The 19,421-nt window shown below is 37.9% G+C and overlaps 1 protein-coding gene across 2 annotated transcripts in view; it reads left to right on the top strand.

The window, feature by feature from the left end:
• Window positions 1-19,421, top strand: part of PIK3CB (phosphatidylinositol-4,5-bisphosphate 3-kinase catalytic subunit beta) — a 105,120-nt gene that overhangs the window by 42,854 nt on the left and 42,845 nt on the right. For both annotated transcript variants that reach the window (XM_026109718.2, XM_026109717.2), the window contains 2 exons: window positions 13,594-13,779; window positions 18,859-19,084. In XM_026109718.2, coding sequence (XP_025965503.2) covers window positions 13,627-13,779; window positions 18,859-19,084 — 379 coding nt within the window. In that variant the 5' untranslated portion in view covers window positions 13,594-13,626. The remainder of the gene's footprint in view (window positions 1-13,593; window positions 13,780-18,858; window positions 19,085-19,421) is intronic.

Genomic DNA, 19,421 nt, shown 5'->3' on the forward strand with positions numbered 1-19,421 from the left:
GAAGAAGAATGTCTAGTCTGTGTCTAAAATTTTGATTTTTCTTTTCTCCTTGAAGGGCATCTTTCCAACTTTTAGAATCCATGGCGTCTCTGTTAATGAAACTTAAGCATAGTCTGCTTATGTGATAGCTTTGTATTTTGTACTGTGCCCTCTTTCTAGGAGCAAATTTCACCCCTAATTAATTTTTCACTGTTTTTAATTATTATTATTATTTTAACTCCTCTTCCTAGATACATAAAATCTGTCCATGCTGGAGAATAACTGTCTCTCCTAAAGGTTTGGATTGAACTATCGGAAATAATTGAAAAGCGAGTCTCGTACTCCCTGTGCGAAGAGGTATCTATATATAGGAAAACCTCAATTTCCGGTCTTACTTTTTTGTAATAGAAACTCATCTAGCTCCTAATTTAGAGGCATAACATTTTAATAGCTGAATAAAACATTTAATTGGCTGCTGGTGAAATTCAGTGATATAGGTCTATTTTTACAATGTGAAAGGAGATTAACTATTAACCATTTATATCTTTTAAATCTCTTGTAAGTGAAATGTTTACTCCTTCTTTCCTCCTTGTTTATAGTGGAACAAGTAATTACTGGTAGGAAATGCAAGGAAAACACCAGGGAGCAGAATTAGTACTGATTTAATATTTTCTGATTTTTTTGTTGGATGGGGATCAAGCAAATGAAACGTTGGTTTCTCCGCATATTTACTTGAATGATGAGCCAGTGCGTGTGCGTGCCCATGTACACATGTGCAGCTTCTACTTTTTTAAAGAAGCACAGTCAACTTGGAGCCAACTTCCAGACCAAGCTGTTTAAAGTTAATTCCAGACAGTTTCATTGCCATTGAGTTCTGCTGGTCCCTGGCATCGTGTAGACTCCTCGTGTACTTTCCAGAATCAGCTTGAGAATCCCACAGAAGAAAGTGAAATATGCAAGCGCTTGTAAACCAGGGACCTAATATCCTGCCTCGTAGTTCTGGTTTGGTATGTGCCTCGCTGCGCCAAGGGACTGGATTCTGACAGTCGGTGTCTGCACAGTGGGAGAAGTGAGTACAGCTGGATACCAAATCCTGCAAAAGTATATGGTAGTGGAAAGAATTAGGTACCATGCTAGTTAACGTTTATTCTACCGTTAGGTGAAGAATTTCCAGTAATGGTGGTTAACAAAAGCATCTTAGTAAGATTGGATTTAGCCAACTTTTAAAATTCTTGAAGTAGGTAAATATATAGAAATTGTAAATCCTAACCTGTATTTAAAACTGTGCACTCACCCTTGTTTAGTACCGTTTTTACCTGGTTCTGTGTCACAGCTTTGCCTCTTGTAACATAGAAATCAAAGTAAAAGGATTAAGAACAGAATGAGCAGTGACAGAGATCCAGCAACAACAGTTCACTGGTAGTGTCTGAGTGTTTTTTTTGTGTCTTTGCTTTTTTGGGGGGGCGGGGGGAGGAAAAAGTGCTTTTGTAGGGGAGGAGAAAAAAATCTATTTCATTGAAGTATCGGTGAAAGTTATGTTTTTTTCATGTCTAATGAAAACAGACACTACTTGTCTTGACTGTGGTGTTTGGGCCGTTCAAATATCTGTTTGAACAGATCTCGCTTAGCTGCACCAGTTGTGCCCTCTTCTGTGCTCGTTGTTTCTGCTCCCCCCGTGCAGCAGCTCTGCTGCTACCTATTTTTCTCCCTGTGGAGAGCCAGCCCAATGAGCTGAACCAGCAGAAACCTTCATTTTTGTTTTTGCTGGGCTGCTGGCAGGACAGTGGGTGGGATTACAGCACTGATTGTAGATTGGCTTGGGCTATTACAAAGCCAGACTTTTAGGCCTGTAGTTTCACTGACATTTTTTATAATGAGCCTAAGAACTGTAAAGTGTCAAGGCAACCCTGGGGCTGAAGAAACTGGCACCCTGACCTCCATCACTCATCCTGCTTCTTTTTACATCTTCACCTTGCTGGCCCAAGGAGCTACACAGCTTTGCAGAGAACTGTCTCACACTCGCCTATGTTCAATGAGGTCTTTCTCCTGGGTTAGCTTTCTTCTTCCTTTGCCCACCCTACTTACTGCCTGGCCGTCCAGTTCTCCCTCCTTTGTGCCAACTCCATTCGCCTTTTTTTGTTACACTTTGTTTTTCATCATTTAAGCTTCTGGAAGTAGCTCACCCTGAAGTCGGAGCAGGGCTTTCATTGCACAGGCAGCAATGGGACTGTGCAGCTGGGATCAGAAGAAAAGGGCAGGGTTTTCTCAGCAGAAGCTAGCTACCTCCTAATGCCTTGGGTTGTTCCACTTCAGTGATGTTGCTGAAGCAGTGCTGTTAGACTTTGCTGTGAACCTGATATTAGGCACTAAATTCAAGCACTAAATGCAACATCTACAAATGATTCATTAAAAAAAGTTCTTTAGTTTAAAATATATGACCATCTCATCATTTAAATGTTTAGTAGATTCTTTTTATTAAAAAAAATTGGATGGTTCTGAATAGTTTAAGACTTTTAAACAGAATTCAGCATATTCTAATGCTTCTTGCCAACCTTTCCCAAGTATATAAAATATCTGCAGTAATCTAGATTAGCAAATGTGCATCATCTAGTTTGCGAATTAACCAGGTCTAGCCTTTTTCCAGGTCTTTTGCCCCACCTCACTATCCTAGAGTACATGATGCAGAATTGGTCCTCATGCCAGGTCCCCCTCTGCCTGCTGCTATTGAAAACTTACCAAGATCGCTGAAGAAATTTCAAGATACGGCAAAGGATATTCATGATAGCTGTGAGAAGCCATTATGCTAATTTTGTAGTTTGTATCCATTAGAAATGATGCACTTTTTGTGAAGTGTCTGAAGTCTACCAAAAGCCTGAGACTTAAGTTTTACCTGTTTGCTTGGTTCCTTGTGAATAACCTTTAGGGAGAGCAGGAACTCAGTGTACTTCCCTGAGAAGAATGGTGATACCTTCCTACTGCTGTATTTTTTCACTGCCTCCTTTAAACTGTACATTTTAGAAGCATATGTAAGAAGCAAGTTCCTTTTATCCTCATTGTTCAAACCAGTTCTCATAAAACTTCAGATCTGGAATACTGTTTAAAAAGTGCTATTCTCTATCTGTAGACCTGTTTTGCAGGAAAAAGTTTCTAAAGACGATAATCTCATTTACATGCTAATTTCATGAAAAGTTCTTTATGGACTCAGAGGAAGTTACATAGGAAGGGACCTCTGGAGGTCATCTAACCCCTTCTCAAGGCAGGTTGCTTAAATTAAATTTTAATTTGAAGCCAGTCAACATGTTTGCGTTTTTCTCATGTCTCTTAAATCCTGCTGAAGTCAACTGCAAATTTCAGGGCTCCGCATCTTTTGAAAACTGGGCCACTTCTGTGTGGAGGCATTAATATCAAAGTGGAAACTTTATTCACTGTGGTTTAAAAGTCTTGGCTTCAGTTTTTAAAACTTAGAGCATACTGCCGTGAGTACAGCAGAGTAATACACAGAAATAAAGTACAAAAGATAAACAGACAAAATAATCAAGGGCTGTGGAAAATATGCAAACAATTATCTGTGGAAAAATTAGCTGTATTTCATGAGGAGTGAGAGAATCTAGATTTGATAGCTGAGAGATTGCTGTTTTGATACCAGTCTAACCACTGTGAGGGAATGACATGTAAATATGGCATTTCATGTTTTCTGTGGATAGATATTTTTAGAAAACTAAATGGTGATATTTTTATTCTGATTTCTAGAGGAATCCTGACTAAATGGACACTTAATTTTCCATCCATAGAACCAGCTCATGTGACAGTTGAAATAAACTGCTAGGAAATATTTATAGTAGCTCACGATCTTTAAAAATAACCTCTCAAGTTGCACTATAGATGTCTTGAATACTTAAAATCTTTGCTTTGTACAAAAACAACTATAAAATTCCTGTAGTGGAAAAATCTTAGCTTTGCTGATTTAAGCATTAGTATTTACAATCAAGTTGTTTGTATTTCTTTAAATTTGTATGTAGTTTAGACCAAAATCCACCTACACAGTTGTCAAAGGCCAGAACCCTGAGTCGCTCCACTCTTTAGGGAGTATAGGAAGTTCAGTGGCATGGTATGAAATAATTGATAATATGGAATAAAGTTTATGGAATGAACTTTAATTGTCAATCCACCTTTAAAAGAGAGTTGCTAATGTTTATCCTGTGTAGCCTGTGAGTTCTAGTGAACAGCAAATGGGATTCTTACTGTGTAGTACATGCTTCGCCTACCGTAGGTGTTTTTTCATGTCACGCTAAACCTTTAAACAACACTTTCGTAGAGGTTGGGGTTGCAGTTTCACATGACACCTAGTTTCGTCTCTGTGGCTCCTGCCAAACGGGGACAGTAGCGTTCTTACCTCACCCCACCCTTCCTTCGGACGTGCCTGCTCCACCACAGGGTGAGTCAGGCTGTTCCCTAATTTGATGGAAAACTAATAATGTTGTTTTTGTGTGGGTTTTTTGTTGTGAGGCTAGGGAGGTGGGGAGAATAGACAAGGAGGGAGGAAAGTGTGGGCAGGCCCTTTTCTGGCTACAGACCACCCTCAAAGTGAGCTAGGGATAACAAGAACTTGCATGGAGGAAGTGGCGGCTTAGGAGAGTCAAGGCAGTGTCCGAGGTGACTCCGTTACAGTCGGTGCGAATACAGTGGGACGTCAGCAGGCTGGGAGTCCTGCTTAGCTGCAGAGACCACTGCTAGTCTACTGACTGTAGAATAGTAGTTTTGGACCTAGAAACTTGTAGGCTTCGGCAGCAGCTGTGATCTTGCTGTGATTTCAGGAATAGAAGAGGATGTATTTCTACAGAGCCATCAGCTGGCACGCTGCTCTACTGTATATATTTGACTTCATCAGGTTCTTCAGAAGAAATCTCAATTTCTTTCAAATAGGAAGAAGTTTTCCCTTTGTTCTTTTTTTAAAGTTCCATAGGACATAAACCTTCCTGCATATCCTACCTCCTTTTTCATTGCTGCTAGATTCTTTTCCCTTATTTGTTCGCAAATGTTTCCTTCATGGCTTGCTCTTCTTTTTATAGTACTAGATGTTTACGTAGTTAGAAAAATGATTACAAAGATTATATTGTGCAAGTGCTTAGTGTTTCTCCTGCTTAGACTCTGATACGCTGCTGCTGCTGTTTCCTAGAAAATTACTGTGGTCAGATTGTCATCTAGTCTGTTCTGGACAGTAAGATATTGTTTAAAGACTATTCCTGTGTGTCTGGATAGGGTGGCCCTTTTCAACTGCTTTCGCTGCTGCAAGACTTTTTTTTTTTTTTTTTTTTTTTTTTTTTTTTTTTGCCCCTTGACTGCCACATGACTGAGCAAGCAGTAAATAAAAAGCTGTATTGATTGCAGTGGTGGTTATCTTGGAATGTAGTGCTGAACAGTTGTAATAACTTATTATATAAAGCAAAGTAAAAGTCTGCGTAAGTAGAGTGCCCTTTGTTTTTAGTTAAAACAAGCTAGTTCCCAATATGTTTGTCCTTTATGTCAATACTGATGTTTTCAGTGAAAGAAAGAATAAATCAAGTTTCATGTTCAAAAGTTTGAATATTCTAAAGCTTAACAAATGCAATTGACGTTTAACCAGAGGAGTTATAGATATTTATGCAGCCTTAAAATGTGCCTTTGTTTGAAAGAGGTGGCTTAAGTGAAACTTATTTCATATGGAAACTAACCTTTTGATACACGGGGGGGGGGGGGGGGGGGGGGTGTTTGTGTGTTGGTTTCACCCCTCCCCCAGCAAAACACCTTTTGGTATCCATTTGGGGTAATATATTTCATTTGAGAGAAGCATGACCATGTTTCAGGAATAGGTGGTATCACTTCAGATGTACAAAATCTCTTCTAAAGAATTGTCTGAAGTCTAGAGTGTCTTGGTGCTGTGAGGCTTCCAGGGGATTAAATGCTATGGGATATAAATGAGTGTGTCAGAATTTTCCTCTAACATTTATGTTACATGGGTGTTTATATTTCCTAGCTTCCTTGCAGCTTCCTTTACTTGTCTTTTATTAATAATTCTTTTTGGTAGTTCTTCTGGATAGTATATCAATGTTTCATTGGATTTGACACTGATTTCAAATTCAAATAACAGAAAAATGCACATCGAAGGATGAGTGATACAGAACTTGCAGAGAGTTCACATGTAAAGGAGAATTTCTAACTTAATGACACAGTATGAAATTTGAGAATTGGTGCTTGTTCTTCACTATGTTGGTTTTAGAAGAATTTACCTGATACAGATTAATATTGAGTGTTGATAACTTAATGATCCATGTGAATTTGTGAGTGCTTTTTAATGCCTCTAGTCTTTTGTTGATATGACAAACTATTTTAAAGGACATAAAATAGTTTTCATCTAGCTGCTGAAAAGAAGGCTGTACAGAGGGGAAAAAGACAAAAATATCTAATTTGCTTCCTCCTCCTATCATATTAATTTTTTTCTTCTTTCAGTATCTCTAAACCAGCACAGTTTTTTTTCCTGCCCAGAAGATAACTAAATGATGTTGACATTTTAACGCAGTTATGTTGGATGAATGCCAGGAGCTTTCTAAATCAATTAAAACGTACAGTGGTATTTTCTCTGAGGTAAAGGGGGATGTAGAAATTAGAGGTGATGATGGAAAGAGGAGAAACAATATAAAAGGGTGTAAAAACATCCAACTCCTTTTAATTCTGGCCTACCGTTCAGAACTTCAGACAGTTCTAAATTTCTTCCTTTTAAATAAGTTCCTATAATTTTTCAGTATACAATAATACTGTTTTCTGCTATCTTTGTTGGAGTTACACATGTATTACTATTAAATTTATAGATTGAATTTTAACTTGAGAATTCATTCACGTCTCCATAAGCAGAATGTAGTCAGTACCTTGAAATACTAACTCCTTCTGGTATGTCTCACCAGTTATTCTTATGTTTTTAATGACCCTTCCTATTAACATACAGAAAGCCCAGTTGTAGACTCAGACTCGTTTAGGGTGGAAGGGACCTCCACAGGTCATCTAGTCTACCCGCCTGCTCAAAGCAGCTCTCATCAAGTTGTGCAGGCCCTTGTCAAGTTGGGTCTTGACCACCTCTGAGGATGAAGACCCCAGAGCCCCTCTGGGCAGCCTGCTGCAGTATCTGACCCCCATGAGGTACAGAACAGCCCCTGCCCTCCTGTTTTTCAGGACGCCAGTCACAGATGTAGTCACCATGGAATGGAGTTTGCAAACGGGTCTCACCTACCTTCTCAGCCAAATCAGATGAACTGAGTGGATGGTTTAGTATGTGAACATAAACCCAACTCTGAAGTACCGCTTCAGAAATCCTACTGATCCTTTAGTCTGAAAGATGAGTCTTGTAACACTTGGGGATATTCTGACTGCTTGTGTTTTGTTAATTGTGAAATGTTCCAGTGGTTTTGCCTGTGACTTGACACTTGTCAGAAGTTTGGCTACATTGTATGTACAAAGGTGATGGTTTTGTACCTACACTATATAGCCCACACACACATGCTTCTAATCTGGTGTTTTGCTTGGGGAAAAAATAGAGTGGACCGCAGTTCACAGAAAAACACATGCATCTTACTTCAGTCATCTTTCTTGGAAATTTTTAGGCATTGATGAACGCCGTACTGTGGGTTGGATTAACTTTTCTGGAGGAAACTCTTGGTAGCCATTCCCAGCCTCCCTGTGGCCTCTTTGGTTAGGTGATAAAATATCACTTTGTTTTGTGAGGGGAAAAAAAGGCTACAAGACTTCTTGATTTCTGGAGTTAAACTGTTAGTACCGGGGCAATTTGTTCAGTCTGCCTAGACATAGCAATCCCTTTTAAAAACAATGACAACAAAAAAATCTGGAAGCACATGGCTGTTCTGGTAAGCCATACACAGTCCATGGTTTGTTTGCTGGTCTCTCCTCCTTTGAATGTCTGATTATCATGTGATAAAGGTCACAGTGCAGAGAGATGACAAAATTCAATTCTGTGGCTTTCCATTGATTTCACAGAGGAAACTCTTATATACTGTGGAAATCCATGATGAAGGTAAAAAATAGCTTATATTGCTTCTGCGATGAAACAGTTTGGTCTGTTGCTAAACAGTGACAAGACAGGTGAATGCTTACAGAAGAAATCAGTGATGAAAACCTTTAACTTGCTCAATGGTTCAGTTGATTCTCTCCCTCACCTTTTGCCTAGCTGGAATTCTCTTACTGTGAGGTATTCATTTTAGTGTAGGCATTTATTATTTTAATTGTCTTTTAGGTGTTCTTTCTCACAACTGAAAGCACCTGAAAGCATGATTTGAAGTGTGACTTATTTACTCAAACTCCGGGCTGCTCTCAGAAGGGATGGTCCTGCCCTGTTCCCAACTGGGTGTTCCCACCACCACCACCTTTGAGTTCATGCAGCATGCCTGCTTAGAAAGACATTTTGACTGAAAAAGTAACTTAAAGGAATGCCAAAATCTCAGCTGGATGAGCTCTAATAGTCTAATAGGAGTAATCCTACTGACAGTGTGGTTGCTTAAGTGCTTGCATGGTCTGAAGGCCATCTTGAACAGAAAGGGCAGTATGACCTTACATCAGATTTAGCCAGCTGTAAACATGCACCTTGAGGCTTTAGTTGCCTGAAACAGTATGACACAATCTGGAGGCTTGCTGCTAAGGAGAAGATCCTGCTTCCATTCCTTCCCTCTTGCAAGCTCTGGCACTCATTAAATCCCTTTGTGACTTGATTCAACTCAATAACCTGAAAGAAAATTATTGGTTGTTTTCACTTGAATAATAAGCTGGACCTGTGTATGAAGAGGCTTGATGTGTGCTGACATGGGTGCAAGCGAGGGAGACAGAACTGAGTGGTGCAGAGTGGGGTGAGTAGAAGAGGGGATGGGGACGTTCCCTCTAGCAGCTCATGAGACTGGCGTTGTATTGCATAGCTTTGCTTTGAGTGTGTTATGAAAACCCTTTTAAGGCATTGTGTGGAGGTTTACAGTCTAGACGCTGGAAACTTGAAGTGGTAGTTGTTCCACTTCATTCTTAATGCCTGATACACTTACCAGATACATAGTTTTATGGATGGAAAAATTGCAACTAGCTGTCTGGGGTTGATGTAACTGGCTGTAGGGCTCCTTGTTTGGGTGTGTGTTAGACAGGCAAATACAAAGATCGGAGTTAGATTTTCTTTCTCTTTTTCTTTTCCTAGAGATGTTCTACTAATCTGTTGTTCATTTCTTTCTGTGTATCTTAGCAACCCGTTTCAGGACTGGCAGCATATTAAAATACAAATTGAGCAGTTTTGAGCGCGCTCTCTCTCTCGCTCTCTCTCTCTCTCTCGCTCTCTCTCTCTCTCTCTATATATATATATATGTATTTTTTTTGAAAAAACAAATCTGAAGTGTATAGCTCAAAGTTCAGAGCAAATTTACACTTTATAGGAAGTTTCTTGTGCTATCAAAACTACATACCTGTAATTTAGAAAAGCATTTAGGATTGAGCTATGCCACTGTTAAATAATCATTGATCAGTTACTTGAATTGCCGAGATTAAGTACTGTTTTAATTACTTCCTTCTTTTGTATGAGAAGTTGTTTTCACAATGACAGTAGACAAGAATAGCCGTGAGGCTGAGAGCCTGAAATAGCTTTTTATTATTATTTTGATTGTTGTTTTTCTTTCCCTTTAGCTGGAAGTTGTTTAAAATCTTTCTTGTGTTATTGCTCGTGATCCAGATGGCTTTCTGCCTTTGTTTCAGTACTAGACGTGAGCTTGCTGGTTAGTCACTAGTCACTAGTGCCGCTGCACACTTCGCAGCGCAGCCCGTGACTCACCCTCGCAGCCGGCTCCTGTTGGCAGCCAGTGCCGTTCTCGGTGCGAATACTTGCTCTCTCTTGACCCCCGTGACGTCGGCTGCTGGTGGAAACCACGTTCGTGACTGGACGCGCACTGTAAAAGACACTAACCTGTTTCGCTGTGGGAGGGAATATTAAGTACCTCCAAGCAAGAGCTGCTTCGCAGCATGCTCGGACTAGCTAATGATTACTCTTCCCTTTCTTACTGAACATGCAGATGGGATTAAAAAGCTTTCTGATGTCTATTATGAAAGTCAGCAATTGTAAATGAATATCTAATAAGAACTTTATAACTCTATATTTTGTGTTTTCTACGTTATAAGATATGTAGCATTCATAATTCTTTGAATATCTTAAACTTATTGAAGCGCTGAAGTGGTTTCAACAATTGCAAATGTAGAAAAACATCCAAAAGATGATAAAAAAAAAAAAGGAATTATGATGAGTTTAAATAGAAGTTATGAATGGAATAACCACATGGAACCAATTAATTTTATTCTGCGTGCTATTGTACCTGTTAAGCCAGTGCTTTGGAATGGCCGTAGCACGTCTGTTTACCGTGGTGACTAAAGGGGGCAACTCAAAGCAGACTTCGTGTGTGTGCGTGCATGTGTGTGCGTACAAGTATGAAAAAGCTTTTGTTTTAGATCACTCAAGTGACTCTTCTGTAACTACTTTTGTCAGTTACAACAAAATTGCAGCCAAGGTATTATGGGTAGAAGCAGTTGGATGAGCAAAAACAAACGATACCACATTTAAATAATACCGTATTAAAGCTATAATGATTGGTAATGTGTAACTACTTGTTTTCTCAAGATTTTCCAAGCAGATGCCATGTTATACTAATAGCGTAGTCTGTGTTGCATGACAGAGATTAGGTTTTGTTTGTTTGTTTACAACAGAATTTAAGATACCAGTCACTGTGGTAAACTCTCCACACCCATTGATGAGTGAAGAGAAGGATTTGTAAAAGATCTGATAATTAAGATAAAGTATTTTCCTGCCAGACTTGTTCTTGTCACCAGCTCTATTTTTACCCCCCAGGCAAAAAGAAATTCTTCTTGTTTTGGTTCAGCCTGATGCAACTGAGTGGATTTATTGTAAATGAGAACCCAATGATAAGAAACTATTATTCACTAATGATGATAATACAGGAACTCCCTACTTTTTGCTTCTACTGAGTAGAGTTAAAAAATGTTTTTCATGACGTGTTTCTTCTGAAGGCTAGAAGTTTTTTTGTTTTTTAAAGAAAATTCTGTTGCTGCCTTTTAACTAGTACAAGCAAAATAATAATAAAAAGAGAGTCACATCTTTGGTGTGGTAACAGGATGGGTTGTTGTCAGCAGTCCTATTTGGGTCCTTACAACTTCTGTAAGGCTGAATGGAAAGGCTTTGAAATGCTTGGGTCTCATTAGTCAGTGTATTTACATGGCAGTTAAAGATGAGACTTGAGGATGTTGTTTTACACCTAAGCCAGCTTTTAACTGGCAAGCTGATAGCAGCACAGCTGCTGTACCAAAAAGCAGCTCTGAGTATTTAGCAGGGCTCCACGCGGGGTTGGGGCTTGCTGTTCTGCTGGTGACTGAGAAGTGCTAGGAAGTTTCTCTAGCCACTTACTACAGAGCTCTTTCTCTACTGGAGATTTCAATTTCCTGAATTTTTTTTGAATGTCAAATGAACCCTTTTTTTAATATATTTTCAGTGAAGGGATGGAAACTGGTATTTAGGAATGAGTCAGAAATGGACTGTGGATATTTTAAAATGCTGATTTATATGCTACTATTTGTTAAAAAGATCAGTAAAATAGTTACCCCTCAACAGACTTTATTAATGTGTACAAAATATTAGTTTGCTTAACTGTAAGTAAAAAGCTAGTAGTTGGTTTTGTGCTGCAGGCATACATTATCATTCATTGTAGGCATGTTCAGCTTTGCCCTGTGCTTATTGATTTATTTATTTCAGTGCAAGCTCTCAGTATCAAGCAGAAGATTACAAAAGAGACTTCCAAGGGACCACTTTTGTATCCCTGTTGACAGTAAAGATGATGATTCATAAGACAGTGGATCATTTGATTTAAAGGCTTTCCAGTTTTTAATTTAGAGTTTTAAATTGAGTCGAATTTATGTGAAACTGGAATATCAACTAATTTAACTTTTTGTAAATGAAGCATTAACCGCTGCATATCACAGTGTTTGGCTATAATAGCTGGTGTTACGAGTTTTCCTAAACCAAGCTGTTCTAGAAATAAAAAGGACAAGAAGCTGGAGAGGGGGAGGAATGACTCACCTTTGTGAAAAATGTAGTCAGTCTCCTGGACTTTTGTCGTGGGTTCAACTACAGTGCGCTATGAAAAGATTTACGAGCTGCTTGTTTAGGGAGGGGAGAAAAAAAAAAAAGCCCAAACCTAGTAATAAATTGCTTTGAAAACCTTTATTCATAGATGCGTTGCGTATATATTTAACTTCATTGTACAACATAATTATCTATAATTCTACTGCATGACCAAGTTAAGGAATCCTGAGTTATATCTGGGTATACCTATGATGATTATCACTTCTAGAAAGGATTACCTTTTGATGACTTTTGTGTTGTGTCTTAATAACATAGGGAGAAAAGATGCTACATCAAACATTGACTTTTTAGCAGTGTAGTCTTCAGGAGTGACTGAATTTCAGAAAGTGTTTGTGCTCTTTTTTTTTTTTTCTTTTATTTCCTGATGAGCAGCTGCATCAAAGAGCATGTGTAAATCTGTTTTTGGAGGCTACAAAGAACAACAGCTCAGCGAATTGGTTAAATTCTGCTTTTTCAGCTGATGTTGTAGTTGGGGAAATACCTTCTGTTAGAGCTGTTGGTGGCAGGGTTGGTGGCAGAGCGGGGAGGGGAAACGAGAAGGGAAGGACTGATAAATGTAAAAGCAGGGGGGAAGGGAAGTTGTACTAGTTGTGGTGTCGCACAGTTTCATTTATCTTTGGTTTATCCTCCCTTATCTCGTATTGTCTGCCAAGAACTGGAAAGGTGTAGAGGTAAGTTGCTCTGTCTTTATTGGAGAAGTGGTTTACAGTAGTCTCTTACAACACTTCATTGCTTTGTCAGCTGAAAAGCACTGGATGGATGAAGAGGAGGTTAATACTTCAGTGAACAGTGGTTGGAGGGAAAACACGTCCATAGAGAGTGGTAATAGAAGACTTAAAAGGTCAGAAAAGCTAGTAGTAGTATTAACAGTAGTTAAAAGAGGATTTGAAATGTAAAAGACGAGTAATCAAGAGGCCACAGAAAAGTGAATTGAAGCAGATTGCACAGTGGGTTTCCCCCCACCCCGCAGTGGAAGTAGTTTTCACAATGAGTTGAATTCATAGCAGATGATCTGTCTTTTCACAAACCGCTTTGATTGTTTTATGTTCCAGTTCATCTGGAAGTTTTAATGGTTCCTATAGAAGTTTCTGACTATTATTTAAAACAGAAATGGTTAGGCTGATGTATTGGGTTGGCTAGGCTTTTTTTTCTTATAACTTGTTCTTAATCATATAAACACTTGAACAGAAGTATACCCAGGCAAGTACTCTTACTATACTAAATAGAATTAATGACTGAAACTTTGCATATCTGTTTGCAATACTGGCATTTGAGACCCCAGACATGTGAGCTGAGCTGCACAAGCAGGCTTACGTAAACTTTCCAAAGACTTTAAAATGTGTGTCTGATTATAGAAGGTTAAGTATGCTGAATTTTGATTTTCATTTTTTCCCCCTAAGGCCATGTGGTTATGATATCGTTGAGATTCCATAATGCCTCCTGCCGTGACAGACAGCCTTGACATCTGGGCAGTGGATTCGCAGATTGGTGCTGATGGCTCAATATCTGTGGACTTCCTATTGCCCACTGGAATCTACATCAACCTGGATGTCCCTCGAGATGCCACCATATCTCATATTAAACAGGTAAAACCAAACGGACAATTAAATTAGAAGTTAACTTATATTTGGAATGAGTTCTATTACTGATTTTGATGTGTCTTTTGGAAAATCAAGTCATAAATTTGGATAGGCATAAAATAATTTATTAAAGGTGGGTGTATAACATCAATTAACAAATGTGTTTATGTATCCAGGGTTTTGATTGTTTTTTGGGGGGCCTACAGTGAGGTTCAGAGAAGTTGCTTCTTGCTGAGAGTTTCACTTCAGCTGAGATTACCATAATTACTCTATATTTGTAAATACTGTATTGTTACAAATAAACCTTTTTTCTTAATGCATCAATAATACATTCTACATGTTTATTTAATGTTTCTGTGATTAATATGGGAACAGGAGAGACTATGTCCAGGTTGATTTTAAATAAAAAAGTTATATATTTAGCTCCTGCTTCTTCTGATTGGTACCAAAGATGGATGCTTTAAGAACTATCTGTGCCACTTTTTAGTAGGACATCACTTTAAAAAGAGTGTTAAGTGCTTGTTTTTTTGTTTTGTTTTCCATAATGAGTATGAAATATCCTCGTCCATTTATTCTCAAAACAATTTTCTTTAGTGTTCTTGTATTTAGAACAGGGGCTCTTTTTTACTCTTTATTTAAAATGTCTTTAATTTTGAGGGGATGTGATATGGTGGATTTTATATTTTGAAAGATAGCCTTACAAACAGTTTGCCCAGGGAATATCTCGCGTAATTGTAAAAGGATGGAATTAACAAAATCTGATTTCTAAAATTCCAACATTTTTTCTTTAAATTAGAACAATAGGTTTGATCTGTTCTTGTTTTTGGAGTATTTTGACTGCTTAGTTAGAGGATAACGTACAATAACAGTAAACAATATTCTGCATTCTCTAAGCCCACGTTCATAAAACTGGCCAGCGAGAGCTGTTTTTGCGCTGTTCTTTATACCGATGTGCTGTAACACAGGTCTGAAGTTCACATAAAATTCTCTGTGAATTTAAGCTGCTTTGACAGTGAAAATGTTGGAAATAAAATTGATCAGGATAAAAACGGCGTTTATAAAGCTTCCAGTCGAGACTGAAGGATAAATTTGTGTATATTCCTGTTCTAAAAGCCTGTCACAGCAGAGAGGCATAGGCTAAATTAGTGGTTTATAACCTTTTTAATTGACCCTTTGCTTTATTTTGAAGAAAGACTCTTCTCATTTTATCACAGTTGTTGTTCCTAAAATTATTTGTTTCTGTGATCAGAAACGTGGAACAACAGACTACCTAGGCTAGATAGGTTACTTTGCCTCAGATCATGAAGAGAATTCATGGCATTGCTAGGAAGTGAATTGCCCATCTGGAGCACCAACGTGGTACCTCTAACCTTCAGCCCATCTTTCCTTTCTGGACAATATGTGTGACAGCTCTTGGGTTGTAAAAGTACTTAAAAGGGTAAAAGAAGGTCTTCTAAACTAGCCCTTGAAAGACTTTGTATAAATGCAGCTTCTCTGATCCAGAAATCAGTGACCCTAAAATAGGCTCTCTTACAACTATGTAACACCCTTTTGTCAGGAAAATGTTCGTAATATGAAGCTAGTATTAAAATAGTTCACTTAGCTTTTAGTAATTAGATATGCATTGGTGTCTTGCTTTTTCAGTCTGGTTCCATTTTGCTTTCTTCCTGGCAGAAAATTCAGAGTGTCATCCTTGTATTCATCCTTACTTTTTTCCATGAAAGGTATCATTCATGAAAAATAATCTCATCTTCCCCTTTTTCATCAGAATGAGTTGCAGGTTCTTTTGCTATGCCTTTCCTGTCTGCCTTAATTTAGGCATATAAGTTCTTGATACTCCTTCCTTAGTACAAATATCTGTTGAGGGATTTTAGGCCTGTTGTGATACATAGCATGTGTAGGTCCTTGCAGCTGGGAAGTTCAAATTTAGTCCTTAATAAAAGAAATTCTTTTTCTTATACAATTTGATAAATATCTGGCTGCCTGAATATAAGACTTTACAGTAAAACTTCAGCCACTACTTTTGATATTCAGTGAGGGTAAAGCTTGTTATTAGGTAATGTCATCCAGTAATAAAGTGATGAAATCAATTGAAAAAAGCTTATTATTCATGTCTGACATGTGCAAAAAATGTTGCATGAAGTCTCTTAATAATAGGATTTATTTTTGGTTTTTTGTGCCTGACAAATACAAAAAATTCTTACAAACTTATGCTGGTTGGTCAGTTATGTACAGTGTGCACCAAAAACACTGTCATTTTTGTTCTGTAAGAACTTAGTGTTTCCTTAAAAAAAAAAAAAAAAAAAAAGGTCCTTTTTGCAGCTTTTTTTTTTGTGAAGAGTATTAAGTGAGTTTAATCACTTTGATGCGAGATTCTGTATGATAATTCTGCCTCTAGGCTTGATAAACATAATGATGGAAATTCAGCATAGGAAAGTCAAGACTCAATATGATTATAGCTACAAGAATTAAGAGAGATGCTTTTAGGGGAAAATGTTAGTCAAGGTGGTTAATTCATTAGACTTTAGGCTTAAAAACATTAATGGACCAAACACTATAAAGTGTAGTTGAAAACTAGACAGAAGTATCTGTTTTTGGGGGGGTGGTGGTGGTGGAAGTATTATTTGTTTTCTAATAAAAATCAGCCCTAGCAACACTTGGTCATCTTGTCGTACAGCTCAACTTAGGTGTGATCTGAATTGCATTTCTTTAAAACTGAAGCCAGTAGCCAAAATGACAAGCAAACTGCTTGAAGAATTTCCTCCAAATTCATCTTCCCCAAAACTTCTCTTGTGCTGTAGTGTCAAATGCCATCTCTTAAAAACTGAGGGAATACACATTCCCCTTCCTTCGCTTCCCTTAGAGTAAGGAAGTCATGACAGATGTTAAAAAATAATTTTTATTTAACATGTTATTTTTCAATGTGAAAGTTTTTCAGCCTTAATTTTCTTCGTGTTATGAAGGCTGTCTTTCTGAAGGCATGTTTAGAAACACTCTTTATAAGGAAAACAAATTAAGATTAGCACTGGTGTTTTGCAGCTCAAAGATGGTGTCCTTCAGTTGCATCCTGCAGATCTCTAAAGTTGAATTTAATTCCTTCTCTGGGCTAGAAGCCCTAAAAAATGGTACATTAACCCATTAGATCATGTTGCCCCACAGCTAACAATTATTTCAGTAAAGGAAAAGTATTAGTTGCGTGTTAGTGGCTGGACGAGCGTTGCAAGCTGGCAGCAGCACTATGAGAGAGCACAATGCAGTATTTAAAATGGAGGTGGGGCGGAAGGGAGAGAAACCTATTTTGTACAGGATGGGTTGATCTGGAGGAGATCTCATGCAGTAGTATAGCCTTTTTCCTTGTGGACTAAGTAAGTAATAGGTGACAATCTGCTGAACTTTTGTCGGATAATGGCCATTTGAGGGCATTCAAACAGCAGGTTACTGTGGAGCTAACTACTGTGCGAATTACACCACCAGGTAATCTGCTCCTTGAGCACAGGAAACTTCTGAAAGAAGATAAAAAGGGAGGTTTGTCATTCCGTTGCATTGCTTGGTAAACAAAAAAGTGCATCATTTTTCACTGCTATTCATTTATACGGATATTTTTCTTCATATCAGTGGTAGCTTTAAATAATTTCTTGTAAGTTGAAACTTTTGTAGATGCTAAAAAAATTTTGTATGAAGTGAACCACTTATATTTTAGAAGACATGAGAGTGCCACTAATAATTGAAGCGATCCAACAAATAAGTTTCGTGTACTCAATAAGTTGAGTGTACTCAAATACTTCAAATAATTCTGGCTGGAAGCATGTCATTGTTGTGTTAGGAAAAGGTTATCTCCATACAGGGGAATTTTTTTATTCAGGAGTTGGTTCTAATCTTTGCCTAAAGTGAGCTTGTTGCCAGTAGAGCAGTAATGAAGGAAAACATATTTTGCGGATTTGTTTGCATTTATATAACAAAAAAGAAAAAATCATGAACAAATTGGAAGTCATAGTTAGGTCCTAAAAAAACAAAACCATGCGTGTATCTGCAAGAGTTTTTTACCTGGTCTGGAAGTTCTCTTGTTGTTTTTTTTTTATGGTTTTCAGAATAAAGAACTATTCTAGGGCTTTCAAGTTATTTTAAGTATGTGGGTTAAGTGCTAATGTCAGAGCCATTTTAAGTATGTGACTCTAGAATTAGGAAAACTAAAATAATATCCGGAAATTTGTGTCTTATTTTGATTTAGCATATAACTCATTTAAACTAATTGCAGGCAAGTTGGGCATTTGGGGCCTGCAGAACTATAACTTGAACTTTCCAAGGAAAAAATAATGTTAAAATGAGTTTACAAAGGTAAAGAATCTGTTTGATTCATCCCAATAAGAACTCATATTTTTTTAATCACTGATAATAGGTGCACGGGTTTTTTGTTTAACATAGTTTTTAAATACAACTATTCCGTGTATAACTTCTGTAGTATTCTTTACTGATGAGACACACTACTACAAAATATTTAAATAGATTACTTATCTATCTATCCTGTTGCCTCAAATATAAGTCCTCTATATAAAGCCTCTAAATTACTCATTCTGACTGAGATTTAGGTAATACCTAAGAAAAAAATAAGGTGCAGATGTCTTGAGAGAGGAGAATTTTGACAGGAGGCTGTAGGGCTGGATGGAGGAGAGGGGCAGTCCGGTGGCCAGGGCCAGGCCCCGAGCTCCTTCCTGGGAGGTGGGTACCTGCTCTGTCGCTGTAGTGAGTGGCAGCCCGTGGTCCTGCGAGTTCACTGCAAGAGGGACTGTATGGATCAATCCCAGGAGGAGGGTTAGCGCTGCCTTTCTCTCATCATCTTGCAGTACTTGTCCTGTGTGTTTTTTACCTTAGGGATATTCATACACATTAGTTGCTTTTTAAGAATAACCTCAAGACAGAGACTAAAGACAAGATAAAGCAAATGCTTAAAGATATGTAACAATAAAAATGAAGAGTTTAACAAACACTTTATTCTTAAGCCATTTTATTCTTATATTTTGGGGGGAACATAAATGGAAATTGTTACCTTCAGTGCTGTAAAATGTGTGTGCTTTTGTTTTTTGGCAGCTGTTATGGAAGCAGGCGCATACCTATCCACTCTTCCATCTCCTTATGGAGATTGACTCTTACATGTTCTCATGTGTGAATCAGACTGCTGTACATGAAGAATTAGAGGATGAAACTCGGAGACTTTGTGATGTTAGACCCTTTCTTCCTGTTCTTAAACTAGTGACAAGGAATTGTGATCCAGGAGAAAAGTTGGATTCCAAAATAGGTGTCCTTATAGGCAAAGGTAATTATGTTTACTTTCCATTTTTTGAAAAAGGAGAGGAAACTTTATATTGCTTCATTGGGCAGGTAACAGTGGAAAGACATTAAAGGAAATGTTTCTGATCCTGTCTTTCAGAACTTCCCTTTCTAAACTAATACTGACATAATTTGAAAGAATTTAATTACTATTTATCACATCAAGGTGAAGCATTTGAAAGTTGATGAAAGATAATTTCAAGAAGAAAAAAACCTAAATAATCGAACAAAGGAACATATCTGGTAGAGCCATTACAAATAAAAACAAATCATGTGACTGGAGGTGAAATCCCAGTTCAGAGCTTGTGCATGACATTTTGACT

This window comes from Dromaius novaehollandiae, chromosome 9 (genome assembly GCF_036370855.1).
Source record: "Dromaius novaehollandiae isolate bDroNov1 chromosome 9, bDroNov1.hap1, whole genome shotgun sequence".
NCBI lineage: Eukaryota > Metazoa > Chordata > Aves > Casuariiformes > Dromaiidae > Dromaius > Dromaius novaehollandiae.